General features: G+C 32.3%; 4 protein-coding genes across 4 annotated transcripts; 1 reads left to right on the top strand and 3 right to left on the bottom strand.

Annotated features, from left to right (window-relative positions):
* Positions 1-66: 66 nt before the first annotated feature.
* On the bottom strand, positions 67-3,557 carry LOC114407218 (thioredoxin-like 2, chloroplastic). Its single transcript, XM_028370251.1, has 4 exons — positions 3,191-3,557; positions 2,651-2,830; positions 1,231-1,395; positions 67-448 (listed from the first exon to the last, which is right to left on the bottom strand). Exons 1-4 carry the CDS (start codon positions 3,350-3,352, stop codon positions 317-319), a joined length of 639 nt encoding a protein of 212 aa, XP_028226052.1. The 5' UTR covers positions 3,353-3,557; the 3' UTR covers positions 67-316.
* Positions 3,558-6,418: 2,861 nt separating this feature from the next.
* Positions 6,419-8,281, bottom strand: LOC114407204 (ectonucleotide pyrophosphatase/phosphodiesterase family member 3-like). The gene has a single exon (XM_028370228.1). The coding sequence runs from the start codon at positions 8,163-8,165 to the stop codon at positions 6,789-6,791; it is 1,377 nt and encodes a 458-aa protein (XP_028226029.1). The 5' UTR covers positions 8,166-8,281; the 3' UTR covers positions 6,419-6,788.
* A 1,075-nt stretch (positions 8,282-9,356) lies between these two features.
* LOC114407229 (protein OSB2, chloroplastic-like) lies at positions 9,357-10,295 on the top strand. The gene is made up of 3 exons (XM_028370262.1): positions 9,357-9,457; positions 9,539-9,668; positions 9,952-10,295. The coding sequence occupies exons 1-3, from the start codon at positions 9,416-9,418 to the stop codon at positions 10,053-10,055; spliced, it is 276 nt and encodes a 91-aa protein (XP_028226063.1). The 5' UTR covers positions 9,357-9,415; the 3' UTR covers positions 10,056-10,295.
* Positions 10,296-11,759: 1,464 nt separating this feature from the next.
* Positions 11,760-14,316, bottom strand: LOC114407210 (phospholipase A2-alpha-like). Its single transcript, XM_028370238.1, has 4 exons — positions 14,043-14,316; positions 13,906-13,948; positions 13,690-13,815; positions 11,760-12,081 (listed from the first exon to the last, which is right to left on the bottom strand). Exons 1-4 carry the CDS (start codon positions 14,169-14,171, stop codon positions 11,906-11,908), a joined length of 474 nt encoding a protein of 157 aa, XP_028226039.1. The 5' UTR covers positions 14,172-14,316; the 3' UTR covers positions 11,760-11,905.
* Positions 14,317-17,057: the final 2,741 nt, after the last annotated feature.

The following is a 17,057-nucleotide window of genomic DNA, read 5'->3' as shown; positions in this document are numbered from 1 at the left end:
ACACACATTAAGAATTTAATTAGTTAGTTTTAATATTCTTCAGCTATGACAGATCTAGCAAAAGAATTAAGCCATAATTAGTAACATTTCATTTCACCGAAGTTTTCAAGTACTTGATTACAATCAGCAAATGAATGGTCAAGAATGAAAAAGAACAAACAATTCTGCTCGGTATTCTTCTAATACGAAAAAAAACAGTAAATATACAGAGTACATATATCCTTCACATCATAAGTTTCTCTAGAGTACAGCCTTCTTTGGGGTTTCCCTTTATGAGACAGCTTATAATACAAAAGCGTGAACAGAAGTACTACGGTTACACAGATTCTGCTGGTCTATCCTTGGCAACAGAGGAAGGTTCAGCAAGCAGATCGCCAATGCTCACAGGTGGACCAATGCTGCATCGAGCTGTGTTATGTATCTCCATGGCATCCTTTATTTTTTGAAACTGAAATTTTCAAATGAACCATTAGCTGATTATGAAATTACAAGATTTGGCTCCCAGCATTCTATATAATTAAGTTCTATCCACTCTTGTACGCTTATACATCCATCCATCACATATTTGCTTCGCTATTAGGCATTTCACTTGCCCAGCAAGTTTGCAGGCAAGTCTTGTCCTTCATGAGAAGCATAGATAAGTGAACATGTGTTTCTATGTACTTGATTATCCCCTATTCTAAATTCAATTTAGTCCAAGGGTCTTTATGCAAATGATCAAGGATGCTAAAATAGAAAATGCCCAGGCATCATCAATATTAAAAAGCATTATTCATCAGTTTTATGCACTATTGTATTTCTTTCCTATAAGTTTTATATAGTATATAATAATGCTAGGCAAGGCGAGAAGATAAGAGTGTTTTAAGGTTTTAAATATTTTCTATTTCCATTTCATAAATAATTACAGAAAGGAAATCTTGTTTTTACTTTGTTTCTTGTTTTCAAATATTTACACAAGAAATAGCTAGTGAAAATAATAAGGATTCTATTTTCATTGTTTCTTGTATAAATCTTTGAAAAAAGCAAATGAAGTAAATATAAGAGCATTTTTGTAATTATTTATTTACCAAAACACGAAATAGCAACAAAATGATTTTAAAACCAAACAGTCAACAGGCCCAAAGTTTCAGGATAGACATTCTTGGACGGTGCCAATCAACAACTGCTGCATATTCTCTTACAATGAAGCCAGAAATGCTAACATAACCAGAACTAAATAGAAAGAATTACCTTGGCAAGTGAACATGAAAATGATTCAAGCTGCCCCTCAGCCCCACGATAAAAGTGGAAGTAAGGAAGTACTTTAACATTCAACCTTTTACACATTGGCTTATTCTCATCAAAATTTACTTTGAGGAAAAGAATTTCAGGGTGTTCTTCAGCTGTTCTGCATAGCTGCCAAATCCACATCAAGACTCAGAATATCTGTGATATAATTTCAGCAGCACGCAAACAAAATTGTAAAATAATTTTACAAATATGGCCTAACTTAAATTCATTCAGGCTGTAAAGATGATAAAACAGAACAGACGCACACACACACACACACTACTGGAGCTCTTTCTTTATTTATGGATATGGAGGTAAGCTCCCAACTAACAGTCAATTCCTTTTAGATTTTTAGAGGAAAATACAAGCAGTAGAATGGAAGTTTATGGGAGAAAAGTATCTCTCATTTCCCAGAACTAAACCCAAGCCACAGGGCCAAAATTTATATGAAAAGTCCCCCCCTTCCCCCTCTCTCACTTTCCCTCCCTCTCTATAACTAATTTCTCTCCAGCTCTACTCTTTGTCTCTCTCTTCTAAATCAGTAACTAACTACCCTCCTCTTCCTACACCATGTGTCCCATTTTTCTTCATAGAATATACTCTCCAAATCTGAGTCCCATGACTCATTTGATCTAACAATGGGCCCATTTCCTCACTTTGGTCCCTATTAAAAAAGAACTTTCTTTATTCAGGTATAATTAAGTTCTCCCTCTCCCCCTTTATCGTTGTCTGCAGTAAGCACCAAAGCAGACCACGGAATCTTCAACAAGAATCAGACAGCCAAGATCCTCATATAGTAGTAGCCTCAAATCAAGACTAACAGTTGGGAAATGAAAGTGGGACAGGCCACAGACTTCTAAAACTACTCAATCAATGGCCATGAAAGCATTTATTCAGTAAGTATCCAATGCAATTCAAACTTAATCTTATTTTTGGAGTTTTTTTTTTAAAGGGAAATTTCTCTAAAAATGTGGCCACAAGCAATATTGATTCAAATTGAGAAATATGTTTTCAAGGTATGGGTGCAGACAGTATCTCAAACACAGCCTCTTTCAAATCAGTGTGACCTTCAGATCCTATTCTAATTCATTTAAGAGTACCAGGACTAGCATGGAATAGAATGGACGGAATGCCAAGCATCCAGATCAGTACATTCATAACAATGGAGACCAAAGTCACTATCCACTACTTAAGACAACAGCCAACACTCAGTATAGTTTTTAGATGACCAAGAATAATAGATCAATGATAATTTTACGACTTATTTAATTTTGAACATGTAATCAACAAAGTACAATTGAGACCATATGTTTTTGTGACAAATAAAAAACCCTCTGAAAAGGATAAGGGTGAAAGGGTGAAATTCAAGAAGCAAGAGGACCTTGGGGAATAATGCTCGGCAAGAAGCACACCAAGTTCCATAAAATTCAACAATAACTAGTCTATCTCCAGCTTGACTCAAAGCACTCAGAAATTCTTGCGTGGAGTGAATGTCAATCATATTTGGTGCATTCTTTTCCCACCATTTTGGCTGACCAGTTTCAGCAACAGTTGCACATACCTAAAGTGAAGTGAGTAAAATCAAACAAAAGCTGTGAGAAAAACACATTATACTTTAGTAACCCATAGAATTGACTATTAATCAAAAATATGGTAAAAACAAAGTGTAGTCATTTGTAAAAAAATACGAATTACGACTTTTTTTTTGTTTGATTAGAGAAAAAACGAAAAAAAAAATTGACTTGTAGAAACAAAAGTTAAAATTTTTCCTTGTTTCCATTTTCTTTCCAATTAAAATATCAAATGTTTCCTTATTTTCCTGGCATCCAAGCAAGAGAAAGATGGAATGGAAGCGTAAACAAGAGATGTTAGTTAATTGCGAATGCATAGAATAAGGAAAGAGAAGGGTTAAAGAAGTGACCTTAAAAGAAAGCAATTGCTTTCTGGGCGCGAAAGCAAGAGTAGCAGGTGGCGCTGGGGCAGAAGAATAGGCGAGAGGAGAGAATAGCCTCTTAGCAGAGAGTGGTGAGGGGGAGAAGAAAGAGGACTGAAATTGTAATCGAATAACATCAACATATGCCATTTACACAGTAATGAGTAATAGCGTTACAAACACAAGTAAGGTAGAATTAGACACATGAATGAGATAGATAGATAGATAGATTAGATGATTTTGTGTTGTGAGTGAGAAATGTTAAGCAAAGAGAAGCAGATACAGATACAGATAGATAAATGATATGGAATGGTGTTCCCACTCCCCTTACCCACCCCCAATCCAATCGCTCCTCTTTTTCTTATTTTTTCTATACCCATTAATCATTTCGTATTCAAAACATCTCCTACTACACTTTCTCAAAAACTTTTTTTAACATATTTTTTCTTCTCAGCAGAAACCTAGATCACTCTAGAATTAATTTGATCTTTTCCATAATACAGTGACTAAATTGAAATTAACATATTTTCTCTTTTATTAATTGAAATTGAAATTTACTATAAAAAAAACACAAAACTTGATAAGTATTTCCTCTTATTTTATGAATCTCACTCATGATTTTAAAGTTTTAATAAATTTTAATTAATAAACACTATTCAAAAAATATATTAAAGACTGTATAGCTTTTTAAGATTTTTTATTTATTCAAATAAAATTACTACTGCCTTACTTTTTAATTTAACAAAATTTAGTAATCAATTTGAATTAATAATTAAGAACTTGTAAAAAAATATTAAAAAGTATATTGTCAACCTTTAATCTGATGTTTTGATACTCTGTTTTCATGTTTACACTTGGAAAGTCCTTATTGGAGTTTTTCTTTCAGAGATGTGATCATAAACAATAGGATTTGAATAAGAAAAGAGGACAGGTGGCAAATCCAAATTCTAATTCCATGATCACCCTTTAGTTTTAGAAGTGCAAATTTGCATGAAATATACTATTTTCAGAATTTTATTTATCTGTATGTTTAAAGGAAAGGAAAGAAAAGTTCCATCCGCTCTCCTAACTTTTAATATTTTTAATTTCATATATATATATATATATATATATATATATATATATATATATTAACACAACATAAATAATAAAATATAATTTTATATTAAGAAAAATAATATACTTAGATTAAATTTAATTTTTAATTAATATAAATATTTTTACTTAATTTTTATTTCTCTCCACTCTCTTTTTTATTCAACTAAATAAGTAGAAAACATTCTCCACCTTTTATTTTTCTTCTTTTCTATTTATTTTCCTCATGTTTCTTTACTTCTTATTTCACTACTTATCTCTCTCTCTTTTTTTTTTTATACCAAATTTCACTACTTATCTAAACATATCAGAAAGTGACCTTTTTAAACACGATTTTAATAAATTAATTTTAATCTATAATTGCGATTCAAATTTATTTTCAAGTTAATTTGAATTACAAATTTTATAATAAAATGTGTACTTATGTTGTGTAAAATTGATTGTGTACATCAATATTAATATAGGGTGTACTATTTTACAATAATGATATCCCCGAAAACAAGGATAACATTTAGGTTTATACCAATTGTTTCTAGCAATAGCTTCAAGTAGCAGCAGCAATGAGTTAGCAATTGCTAGAGTAGTATTGGACGTGATTATCAAACTCTTGAATTAATTCGTTAATTTTTATAAATTTATGAGTTTACTTACCATTTGTGAGTTGACTCGTATGTAAATTCTATTTTTAATAGACTTGATCAACGCTAAGTAAACTCATAGATTCTCAAATTTATCATCGAGTTAACGAGTCAGCAAATTAAAAAAATTAAATCAAAACATAAGTCATTTTGGATTATTTTCCATCTGTTTAGTGTACAACGTGTCTTTATTTAGTGTGTTGTTTCCGAATAAAAAAATTATCACCTCTAATAACATCATGTATTCTCTAATAATATCAAACTCTCGAAGAGAATAATTTATCACTATTATAATATCTACAAGTTATTATCTGGTAGTGATACATTACTAGACTTAATTATTTAAGTATTGTGAAATTTATAATTTATTATTTTATTTTATTACATTATTAAAATATTTCATTAATATATTATTTATAGATATTTTATTATTATTTTTACATGAACTAAATTCTCCTTAATATACTGTATGACACTCTTCCGAGTACTTTACTTAAAACTCTGAAGTTCCTTTTAGGTATTACAAATGAACCAAATGATAAATGTTGGAATCCCATATCTAGGATGGAGAGAAATGACTTACCAATTGTACTATGGAAATGAAGGATTGAGGATTCCCTATTGTCATCATAAGAGAAGTGAAAGAATGCTATTTATAGATAAAAGATATTGAAAGAATACTGCAATACTGGGCAAATATTATTTCAGGAAATGGTATTTACGTAAAAGTACTTAACATGGAAACCCAACTTTTCCATTAGGCAGTGTGGAGATTAAAAGGTATTGTGGACTATTTATTTTTTAAAACCTTAGGTACTACTATTGAACCAAACACCCTCCAGTTATAGAGTGAGTATATAAGTGATACGCCAGAAGTAGAACTAGAGGTATTTTCAATCTAAACTAAAAGAGTCTATAAGTGACATAATGAGAAGTACTAACATCCAAGACGTAATGACATGTTATTATCAAAACTGAACTAGGAGTATATTAGTGGTATGCCAGAAGAGGGACAACTCAGTGAAATGCCAAAGCTAACAAGGGAATCTATATATGGAAGAATCACATATTGTGAGAGACGCTCCATCTACATGGCAGTACCCAACAAGAATGCCCGAGTAGCCTTGCTTTTGGTATTTGAGAGACAAGTAGACAACAACGAGTAGCTATTTGAAACACACAAGTCATCATTGCTAAAAAAACACAGAACGGCAGAACCATGTGGCAAACTCTGCCAGCAAAAGAGTAGTTAGAGAGTAGGAGAGGATGGTGTTAATCTTGTACTAGAACTCAACATAATATAGCACGTGGATCCCAGTCAACACTCATTCGTAGAACCTAATATAGTAGTAATAATAATATACTTGTGCTGTTTGCGTGCTTTAATGCTATTCCTACGAGGCATGCCCAATAACAGAAGGTGAAAACATGAAACATATGCGAACTAAAAGGATCTTACTGAAATTGAATATTAAAGTGCATATGCAAAACAGAAGCAATGTGTCAGTGAAATTATGCAGTAAGGATATGAAAAACTACAGCAATTCAAACTAAAATTATTTTAAGCCAAGGAAACAATACGAATACATTATACACCTATTCCTTCTACAACCGTCTCATCCAGCTTGCTTGGCCATCAAACAGTTTTATTTAGGAGTTGGGACAAAGTTCCATAGGTACTTTTAGTGCTATTTTTCAATCAGAAATGGAGTTTCATCTCAATAATCCGTGTAATAAAAGTTTTTTGCATTAAAAAGGTAATCATGGATTACTAAAATAAAACTCCCATTCTAATTATATGAAAAAAAAAATACACCAAAAATCCCTAGACAACTAAATTTTGTCCCTTTTATTCATGCAACAGGCAGGAGAACAGAATCCGGAAATGAGGTAGAGCCATTATTAGGCGCACCCTTAATGTCAAGAATGGAAGTAACCAAATTATAAATCTCAACATTCTCAAAGGAGGGTATCTTCTTCCCTCTAGCAAACCTAGGACCATGTCCAATAAATATAGTCCTCATGGAGAAAAACGCGTTGTCATAACCATGTGCACCGCCACACTCCTTCTCCCCCGTTCGGTTCTGCTCAACCTTAAAACCCTCATCAGCCAAACCAATTATGGGCGGAATCCGATCACTTGCCGAATAGTGAAGCCTCCTCGGCAAATCTTCCTTTAAATAAACCCTCAATTTGGCCCCATTCTCAACTTTCCCCGAATTCAACCCTTCATTCATCTTAGCAACAACGTGTGCCGGATCAACTGAAGGAGGAGGACGAATCGAGAGTATTGGAGTCAAATACTGGACCCAATCTCGTGGAATCTGGATCCAAGGAGCCAAATCATCCAAAAAGACAAGCTTTTTATCGCAGGTACCAACCATGCCATGGTCACCGACCATGATAAGGTGAACATCCTGAAAAACACCTCTTTGTTCCAAACCCTGAATGAGTCTCCCCACAATGGCATCAATTTCCGCAACGGCTTGAGTGATTTGAGAATCATCAGGGCCAACCTGGTGACCCTGATGATCAGGGTCTTCAAAATAGAGCGTAATAAAGGAAGGAACTTGATGAGAGGGTAAATCGAAATAGCTGAGAACAGTGTCTACTCTGTCCTGAAAGGGGACGGATTCGTTGTAGGGCTGGCAAAAGGCTTTAGGGCAAGTCCAGGGGCCTTTGGGTACCTCGGAGCCGGGCCAGAAGTAGGTGGCGGCGGAGAGGTTGTGGAGGAGGACGGTCTCCCAGAGGGGCTGGGCGAGCCACCACTTGGGTTGGTGGGATTGCATGGTGAACTTCTCGCCGGTGAGGGGGTCGAAGAAGACGTTGTTGACGATGCCGTGGTGGGGAGGGTAGAGCCCGGTGACGATGGAGTAGTGGTTGGGGAAGGTGAGGGTGGGAAAGACAGGGATGAGTCCGGTCTCGGCCTCGGTGCCGTTTTTTATCAGACGCTGGATGTTGGGAGCGGGGGTCTTGAACTGGTACCCGAATCGGAAGCCGTCGGAGGAAATGAGGATCACCACCGGGTGGGGGAGCTTGGCGCGTGGCGGCGACGGCGACGACGACGTTGGGGAGGAGAAGTAGAGGGCGAGAACGAAGGCTGCGAGGAGGAACATGGAGGCGACCAAGAGGAGAATGCGGGAAGTGAAAGTGGTGGAAGAAGGGTTAGTGCTGGAGAGGAGAGGGGTTGATGTTGATGTTGATGTTGATGATGATTCTTTTGCCATCATGTTACTATTTCATTCACACATTCAATAATACACCACCCAGTGGGGGAACAGCTTGCTCTGAACATTCAATTATATCTTCTTCCTAACCTCCATCTTCTGCCTTCTTACTTGTTCAAAAAAGTAAATACATTTAAGAATTTAATGTTCACCGGGAGTATCATCCAATCATAAATTTTTATTATATAAAATAAAGTTTAATGTTTATATACTTAATATATATTAAAAAATATAATTAAATTAAATTTAAATATTTAATTATTTTAAAAATTAATATCTATCTATATATCTATTTATATTCACAAACCCGTAAATATTCAACATTCAACATATACATTAAGAGGTTTATTATTTTTTTATTGTTTTGTCACAACATAGCTTGATCAAGTCGATTTGAGATTTCGTTGGTGTCCTTTGGATAAAAACGATACATTAGCGTACCTCTTTGATCCTTTGGATGCATTATTAGCATTTTAATTTGTGAGTGCTACAATTATTTGGATTATCTGATCCTCATTTGACTGTTACTACGAAGGATTACAAAATAATGAGAGAGGCGCTTAGAGAGTATTAAAAAAAATTATGCTGAATTAATTATGATCCATATAGTTATCTATCCATATAATTATATGATCCATCCAAATGTTATGCGGCTAAGGAGGTCTGGAATGTTTTAATCCCAGATGCTGTTCGTGCAGGCTTTTTTCATCAAGAATTTGGCCCCTGGTTGATGTCTAACTTACTGTCCAAGCTGAAGTTTAATGGACGTAGCGTCTCTGAGTTTTGTTGTTGCCATAGTCCATAGATTACATTTGGAAGAACAGGAACTGCAGAATTTTTCAAGCCAAGTTATTGTACAAAATTTTTCACCTCTTAATAAAAATATTTTTACTTTTAAGTTTCTTAACCAATATTCTTAACATACTGTTTAACTTTTGCGGACTAAGAAAATATTAATTCATTAATAGGTTATGGTACAAACCCTCAACTTTGTTCAAGGATATCCCCAACCCAACAACAGCATATCAATTAATTTGAAACCTGAACCTGAACCAGAACCAAAACACTCAATACGTAAGTACACTCGTTAATTATATTAATTTCAATATGTCTCTTGACTCTTGAAGTATTTGGGCTGTTTCAACATTCCAAAAATTGCAAGCAATTTGTGTTTTTTATTTTTCCTAGCCAGTGCAAAGAGAAACCGGGATTCTTCTTCATCGAGTCCCTGGAGAGACCTTGTAGATAATCCCATGCATTGGCGTGATTTCCGTGAAAGCAAACGCAATGGATTGGTAGTGACTCATGATGACTTATCACTTTTATGCCTATCTTTCTCTTTTTTGACTAATTTATCTGGGGATCCTTTTACACAGGTAAAACCAAGGCACCCTGATTTCAAACCCAAGGATGGACATTCTCTCTGGCTTAGCAAGGATAATGAATGGGTTTTACCTAAACTGAAAGGACTTCAATTTGATGTTCCAGATTCTATATCCAAAAAAGGTCTGTCTGTATAAATAACTTTTCTTAGATCATAAAAAGACCTTCATGTGCATCATAGATGGTCTTATTTGAGATGCATGATAGAGTTGGTGCAAACAGATTCTCAGTCAGATTGGGTTCATATCTAATTCAAAAATTCATATTTTGGGAGATGCTCTCCCATTTTTATGTTTACTCAATTTGTCATGTTTGTTTTGCCTGTGCAACATGAGATTCCTTATGCTCCTACTTCCATTTCTGCATCATATTTTGTTTTAAAGTACACATGTCTCAACTTGTTTAGGTGGAGGTGAGTCCTGGAATGATTTGGTGCAAAATCCAGATAACTGGTGGGATAATAGATTAAATAAGGTAATCCCATTTTCTGTTTTGTCCTTGTGTTCTTAAATCTTTACAAGTTTAATATTACTTTATTAGATTTTTTGTATTGAGTTAGTAGTTCATTTCGCAAGTTCTGTTTTTGCGATATTTTTATAAAACTTAGTATCTCAACCAATCGGCTACTTAGCATTTGACTTGCAATCTTTACCAAGGCAGATATAGATATATTAGCTAGGTAGCTGCTTCTGATGTGAAAAGGCATTTATCATCAGACCAGAATTTCTGTTACTCCTGTACATCCTTATTCCGCATATGAGGGAAAGTATTTTTGCTCAATTGATGGTGGATTTCATGTTCCTAATATGAAAGTGCATTTTGGAATATGGTTTTTTTTTCACGAGCATTTTTATTTTCTATGTGAGCCATATGTGCAACGTGCAAGTCTTGGCTCTGTTAGAAAATGGCAAAGCTTGTTGAACGATTGTTAATTCAAAAAAGTCGTATAAGTATACGTGGTGGTACTAGGAACGTGGGAAGCACCCTAAATATTGATTTGTACGTGCCATTTGCTAATGAGGAGCATGAAAACTTTATTGTGGATTTCATGTTTCAAAATTTATGGCTTCCTTGCCTCTTCATCGTCATCTTGTCTTTGGTGATGCTCATAAGAAATGTGGGAAATTTGTTGCATTTTAATAAATTCTCTGTCATTCGATTGTTCGAGACGCGCTGTACCGCAGTAGTAATTATGTCTCCCAAATCAATGTCTTTTGAGTGCATTTGATTTGTTAGAAAATGTATGACTAGGTATACTTATTTCGTCAAAAAAATACTTATTTTATGTTTTGGACAGTTTGTTTCATGGATTATTTCTTTAATCTTTGAAATATTTTTTCTCATCCGACAATAATTATATTTTATAACCTCATAAGAATAAATTTTTTCAATTCCATATTTCTAAGAATAAATTAATAATCTGTGAAACAAATGCTCCCTTGAGTTTTAAAGTAATCTTGACACAAGACAAATCAAAAGATGGAGTTCTTGATATTTGATAAAAGTATAAAAATGTTACTCAGAGATACTTTTTCTGAACTGGGATTGAGTTCTAGTAAAAAGGACTAGTTTTTTAAAATGTGATTTTTTTTTCTTTATTTGTGTCTTGAATATAGTTGTCTCCAAAAATAAATGTGGAAAATAAATTTTGTTATTTGTACATAATCATTTAAATTAAAACAATATGATTTGGGTGAATTTTAATTTTAATTTTTAGGGAAATCCGAATTGAACCAACATGAAATTTGAGTTGGCTGAGTCTGGTTAAAATATATTTATATTTCAAAAAGCACCAAACAAATTGTTAGAAAAAGAAGTTATATCTGTATTGATTAGAAGAACAGAATTTTGAATGTTCATATTCATATTCAAATTTACTTTTTAATATGGAGTTGGCTTATCCATGCTTGCTTTTATTTGTTGAAAGTTTATACAGATAAAAATAATTACCATTCAGAACTGAAAAGGGAATCTTATAAAAGCCAAACTAATTCCATCACGTGGAAAACGGAAGAAACAGAGAAAATGTGTAAGTAGCAGGTAGGAGATCAAAAGAATGACAGAATTTACTTTGAATAGAAATCAATGAATAGAGAGGAATGGTACCAAAACACTCTTTTCAATATTGTTTTGAAGACTCTTTATAAATGGTTTATGCCTTATGCTTGTTTTAGATTAGTCTTCTTTTTTAATAATCAAGCGTGAGACATGATGTAATAATAAGAGTGTGGTAAAAGAGTGCATTGATGTGAATAAATAAAGCATTGGAGTTTGATTAATTTGGTAAGAGAATTACTCAAAACAATAGGAAGAAGAATCATTTTCTTTCTTGAGACTTGAGTGGCAGACAACATTACTCTCTATGGCTTGTGGAGAACTCTTCCAGCCAGTAAAGCAGCTTCCATCACAACATGTATAACTTCAATAACATCATCCGCATCGCACGTGTTTCCTTTGAATGTAGGAGCCCTCGAGTTCTTAAAGTTATTCATACAGTTTATGAATGTTTGACTGCACTCTTGGCTTAGGTAGTCATCTGCATAACACCACCATTAATCAATAGTTAACATGGTTACCATAAGTACCCCTATCCAGCTCTTTTTTGTTTCTTAACCCTCCGATTCATCAGGGAAAAGAGATTCTGTTTAATTTGGAGTTTGATCGAGATGTAAATAAAGTCTGACCAAAAATTATTTCCGATCGAACTCAGGTAATATCCAAACGATTCAACCTTAACTTCAACATATTACCCAATTGTGCGCAGGCACTTGATTCTATTAAGCTCTGTTTAGATCCACCCATATAATTCTATAACCTTATTCAAAACGCAAAATTCGATTTTATTGTTCAATAACTTAAGAAGTCTACCATATTTAAGTATTCGCCAAAATAGTACTTCAATAAACTTTTTTGTGAGTACAAAGTAGTTATTATCACAAACATGTCCTCTTAAATGCATATTCTTTGAGTGAAGGAGAAGGGATGCAATTAAGTTGGCTAAGGAATCTCCGTTACAAACTTACCAAGGTCAGAATTACTCATCCAAAAATGAAGTAATTAGATGAAGGGTCGAGATTCTATTGCATTTGGCACACAATCAACGTGGGAGTACATGACTTTTCAATTATTACACTAAATGGACATCATATCAATCACCCTTCGTAGTTACACAAGAATAATGTTCATTAGTGCATATTAACTCAACACTTCATCTTCTAACAATAACTCACAACCCTTTATTTTCTAATTATTACTATTTCTAACATAAACTTCATGGCATATACTGGACACATTAGCATACTGGTCAAGTAATTTAGTGAAGGAATCCCTAGCAGCCAACTACCCTCTTTATTTCGTTTTAGTTTAAGACTTTAAAAAGGATTCCATGCACTAAACTGCTTTAGAACATTGGTTTGTAAAAAGTTTTGCATATTTTCCTTTTCTTCTAATGTAGCGTTTGAGTTTTTTTCTTATGAGTGAAGCGTTTCTAATTAATTTCTATAAAAACTCTACTTTTTGGGATTTTACTTGATTGGAAAAAGCTATTTTAAAATGGAAAATACTTAACATACATTCATTTTCACCACATTCCCCCCCCCCCCCCCCCCTCTCTCTCTCTATATATATACCTTTTCTATTACTCCCTTTACTTGTTTTCTTTCTTCTTATCTGTCTCTTCTTTGCTACTCAATCCACCCAAAAATGGTGTGGACATTTAAAATTGTGTTTAACCCACTCTCTCCTTTTAGAAAAAGAGAAGCTAAAAAAGAAACTAGACTAAACACTACCTTACTACCTAAATCCCTGTGTTTCTCAATTTTCAACCACTCCAACCTAACGATTTTCTAAGCCACGTGCTTGCAACAGCAAAGTGCACTGACTGATCCAGTATTTGTTTCAATGGTCTATTATCATTAAATCTAAATTAGTGAAAACTTGAGTTGTGTGTTTTATAGGAAGACTTATACAAAATAAATGACAATCATCCTATCAAAATAAAGACAAACACAGTACAAAAAAAGAAACGAATTGAAGATCTGGGACCTGTTACCAAAAGAATTCAATTCCGATCCACGCCACCCACTAATCAATTTCTCATCCAAATTTTTTTTTTATATTGTAAGATAAGATATATAGAACTCACTGTTTTTGGCTGACACACATTGATCATGCTTCATACAACAAGCGTCAAGGCCATCACAAGGTCTTTCCCCAGGGCATCCACTATACAAAAGTCCACAGTACTTGCCATATCTCAATAATGGAGGAACTGTCATTAGCCCCCATGCCATGGTAAACAAATTAAACCTTAATCCAGTCAGCTAAATCTTCAAAAATAATAGTAGAATTAGACATGTACCTGAGCAGAAACTTGACTCGCATTGTCTACTGCACTCTTTGCTCTGCAGAAATATGAAAAGTACTAATTCTATATATATGTTACTTAAAAGTTTTCATGTGTTTGGAATTGGATAATTTAATTAAGCAAGAAGTTACCACAGAGACAGCGACTCCAGTGGTTTCAGCTCCTATGTTGAGGGCACAGGCAGGAGTGGATAACAAGTTAAAGGCAAAAGTACAATAAAAGAGGAGAAGAACATACTTGAGTTGGGGGGTTGGAACCATGTTTTGTAGGACAAGGAGATGAATCTTAAGTTTGTGAAACTTGGTTTTGCTTACAGGCTCTGATTTATAGGATGAGACAAGGAGTGAGTGAGTGAGTGGTGTTGGATTCAGAACAAAGTTTTCAACACATGACAGACACAGCTCAGAGAGAAAGAGTGGAGGGTTGGTGGTTTGTTTTCTAGTGTCTCGTGACTGTATTGTTGTCATTATTTTAATCTATGCTTTCCTAGCACTTGTTATTACAAACTTTAATGCATTGCAAGCCAATTATACAAATTTTCAAGATCAATACGTTGTTGAAGTCTTATATTGTTTTAAAAAATGTTTCATTATATTATAATATTGTAAAGAAAAGTAAAGGCAGTAAAAATGTCAAGAATTTTTTCACATAAATAATTTTAAAAAAATATTATTTACCCAAATCACACAAACAAACCATTATTTATATTTATGATACAAATGATCGTTCATAGGTCATAAATCAATTTCCCCAAACTCATTTCTCACGTGTTATTTTTTATTTAGTATCGACAAGTTGTGAAGAATAGAAACTTAAGGTATTGTGTGGGTCGTCCTATCTCTACTTATCCACATTGCAAGTTATACAAAGAAAACTTGCTTTTACCTGCAGGCTCAAGCCAACAACAAACGTATGTTATATTATTTGTATTTGTAAAATTTTGTTATATTAATTTAAATTTAAATATTTTACTTCAATTGAATTTGTTTCTATATTTTTAATCTTTTTTGATTGTTTGTTACTTGCACTTTTTTATTATCATTTGTATTTTTCCACTTATTTTTAATAAGCTAAATATTTTTATTAAACTAAATTTTGAAAATAAAATAAAATTAATTTTGTCATTAACTTAAATTTTTTATTTAAAAATTGACTTTTAAAATTTTATTCAATGTTACTCTCTCCTGAGAGATTCACAATATTTGATATGTATAAATATTTGATGAACATTCACAATGTTATTATCAAACATCTAGAGAGTGTGAAATTTTTTTTATAAAAAATATAACTTTTTATAAGATTTATGATATGAAAAAAATAAATGTAAAAAACAAAATATGTTAATAAGTAGGTTAAAAAAATATAACGATTGAGTTTGGTATATATTCGGTTATAAAATTTATTTTCTGATTTAATCTATTTAAAAGTTTAACTTGGTCAATTAATCAATTTAAACATGTATTTTATATTTAAGTTTTTACATAAGTGTACATAAGTTATATTCTTTTAAATTCATATATATAAATTAGTAAACTAAAAAATTAAAACAAAAAACACTCGATTTTTTAAAAGAAGTTGTAACAAAAAAATAAAAAACAATTTAAGAAAAAAAAAACAAACACATAATTTTTTTAAAAACAAAGGGTAACAAAAATTTAGAAAACTATTTTAAAAAATAAAATAAAATAACTCAAATAAATAAATAAACAAAAAAACATTCTAACCTAGTTTTTTAAAAAATATATTTTTTAATAACAAAATACATATGAATGAAAAAAGTACTTATGTTTTTAAAAGCATTTTTAAATAAAATAAGTATTTTTTTATAATCTAATATAAGTATTTTACGTCGATTTATTTAACTCTAAACTCTTTTATGCATGATACTACTTTGATATTAAACATTCTCTAGATAAATATGTATTTAATGTAAGCTTGACTGACACTAAATAATAAATAACATGACAATGAAATTGGTTCCACTGCGAAATCAATTTCATAATATAAAATTGAAAAAAAAAAGATGAAAAATAAATTTGGAAGAAACCGATTTCTTACTCATGAACAATAATATGTATCATGCATATAAATAATAATTGACTTGTATCATTTGAATAAATAATATTTTTTATATTATTTATGTCAAAAATTCACAATGTCAATACATGACATTTAAGAGGTTTGAGACAAATATAGTATTATCAAATATGTATCCCTTGAAACCACTACAATCTGGTGTCAAGATCAAGTTACATACCGTGTTGTGTTTCTCATATGTTAAAGACGTACAACAACACCTTAATACATGATATAGAGCCAACAAGATTATACACACATAGACGAATGGCCAACGGGAACCAATGCTAAGAAGAGGTGTGTAAAGATTGTCAAAGGATGTCTTGTATAAGTAGAGTTGAATTGAATGACCCATCTCAATTCATGATTAGACAAAGTTTGAGAATTGTTAAAAGAATCATTGAGCTTTTGGGTGTTGCGTTCTCTTTCTCTTACTCCTCTAGTATGAACATTTTTTTAATTCTATTTTAATTAATTCAAGAAAATAAAATTCTACTTGATTTTATGAAAATCTCTAATCTAAGTATCACGTGGAATTTACATCAATTCTCATATTAGAAACCAAGTTTTATATGAGATAAACAAACAATTTCTTTAAAAATATCTTCTTTAGGATACAATCATGTTTGATTGAGACAAAATTAAACGCTAAATGTGAACAGCAGCCATAATTTGAATCAACCATTTATCATCAGTTTTACATTCTAATGAGAGAAAACGTGAGAAAAGAATTGTTCCTTATAGGTAAATGTCTTGAACGAATAAACAAACACATGCTAAAGAGTGATGTATATATAAGTAGCAATGAGGGATAATGTCTTTAATTTTTCATTAAAAAATTATAGGCTGGTATTCATAATTTCAGTTTATGCCTTTTCTAATTTTCCTCTTTCTAAATCTACAATGTGTATTTAGTGTTTTTGTTTTTGTTTTTTTATTTAAAAAAAGGGTTATATCACAAGATAAATATTGTATACTATAATTTAGTGCGCGCTTCAAATTTATGTTATTTATAAAAATAACTTATTGTCAACATTTCATTAGAAAACTTTAAAAAAATTAATTATTAA

Source organism: Glycine soja, chromosome 1, assembly GCF_004193775.1.
Source record: "Glycine soja cultivar W05 chromosome 1, ASM419377v2, whole genome shotgun sequence".
In the NCBI taxonomy this organism is placed as follows: domain Eukaryota; kingdom Viridiplantae; phylum Streptophyta; class Magnoliopsida; order Fabales; family Fabaceae; genus Glycine; species Glycine soja.
Note: the sequence above shows the minus strand (reverse complement) of the source record. Positions and strands in the feature narration are given on the sequence as shown.

Coding starts and splice junctions, on each gene's coding strand:
- LOC114407218 (XM_028370251.1), bottom strand. CDS start 3,352: ATGGCATATGTTGATGTTATTCGATTACAATTTCAGTCCTCTTTCTTC. Junction 2,831..3,190: donor AGCAATTGCTTTCTTTTAAG/GTCACTTCTTTA, acceptor ACTTCACTTTAG/GTATGTGCAACTGTTGCTGA. Junction 1,396..2,650: donor GCCGAGCATTATTCCCCAAG/GTCCTCTTGCTT, acceptor TGGATTTGGCAG/CTATGCAGAACAGCTGAAGA.
- LOC114407204 (XM_028370228.1), bottom strand. CDS start 8,165: ATGATGGCAAAAGAATCATCATCAACATCAACATCAACATCAACCCCT.
- LOC114407229 (XM_028370262.1), top strand. CDS start 9,416: ATGCATTGGCGTGATTTCCGTGAAAGCAAACGCAATGGATTG. Junction 9,458..9,538: donor AAAGCAAACGCAATGGATTG/GTAGTGACTCAT, acceptor CCTTTTACACAG/GTAAAACCAAGGCACCCTGA. Junction 9,669..9,951: donor AGATTCTATATCCAAAAAAG/GTCTGTCTGTAT, acceptor CAACTTGTTTAG/GTGGAGGTGAGTCCTGGAAT.
- LOC114407210 (XM_028370238.1), bottom strand. CDS start 14,171: ATGGTTCCAACCCCCCAACTCAAGTATGTTCTTCTCCTCTTTTATTGT. Junction 13,816..13,905: donor CGAGTCAAGTTTCTGCTCAG/GTACATGTCTAA, acceptor GGCTAATGACAG/TTCCTCCATTATTGAGATAT. Junction 12,082..13,689: donor ATGTGTGTCAGCCAAAAACA/GTGAGTTCTATA, acceptor GGTGTTATGCAG/ATGACTACCTAAGCCAAGAG.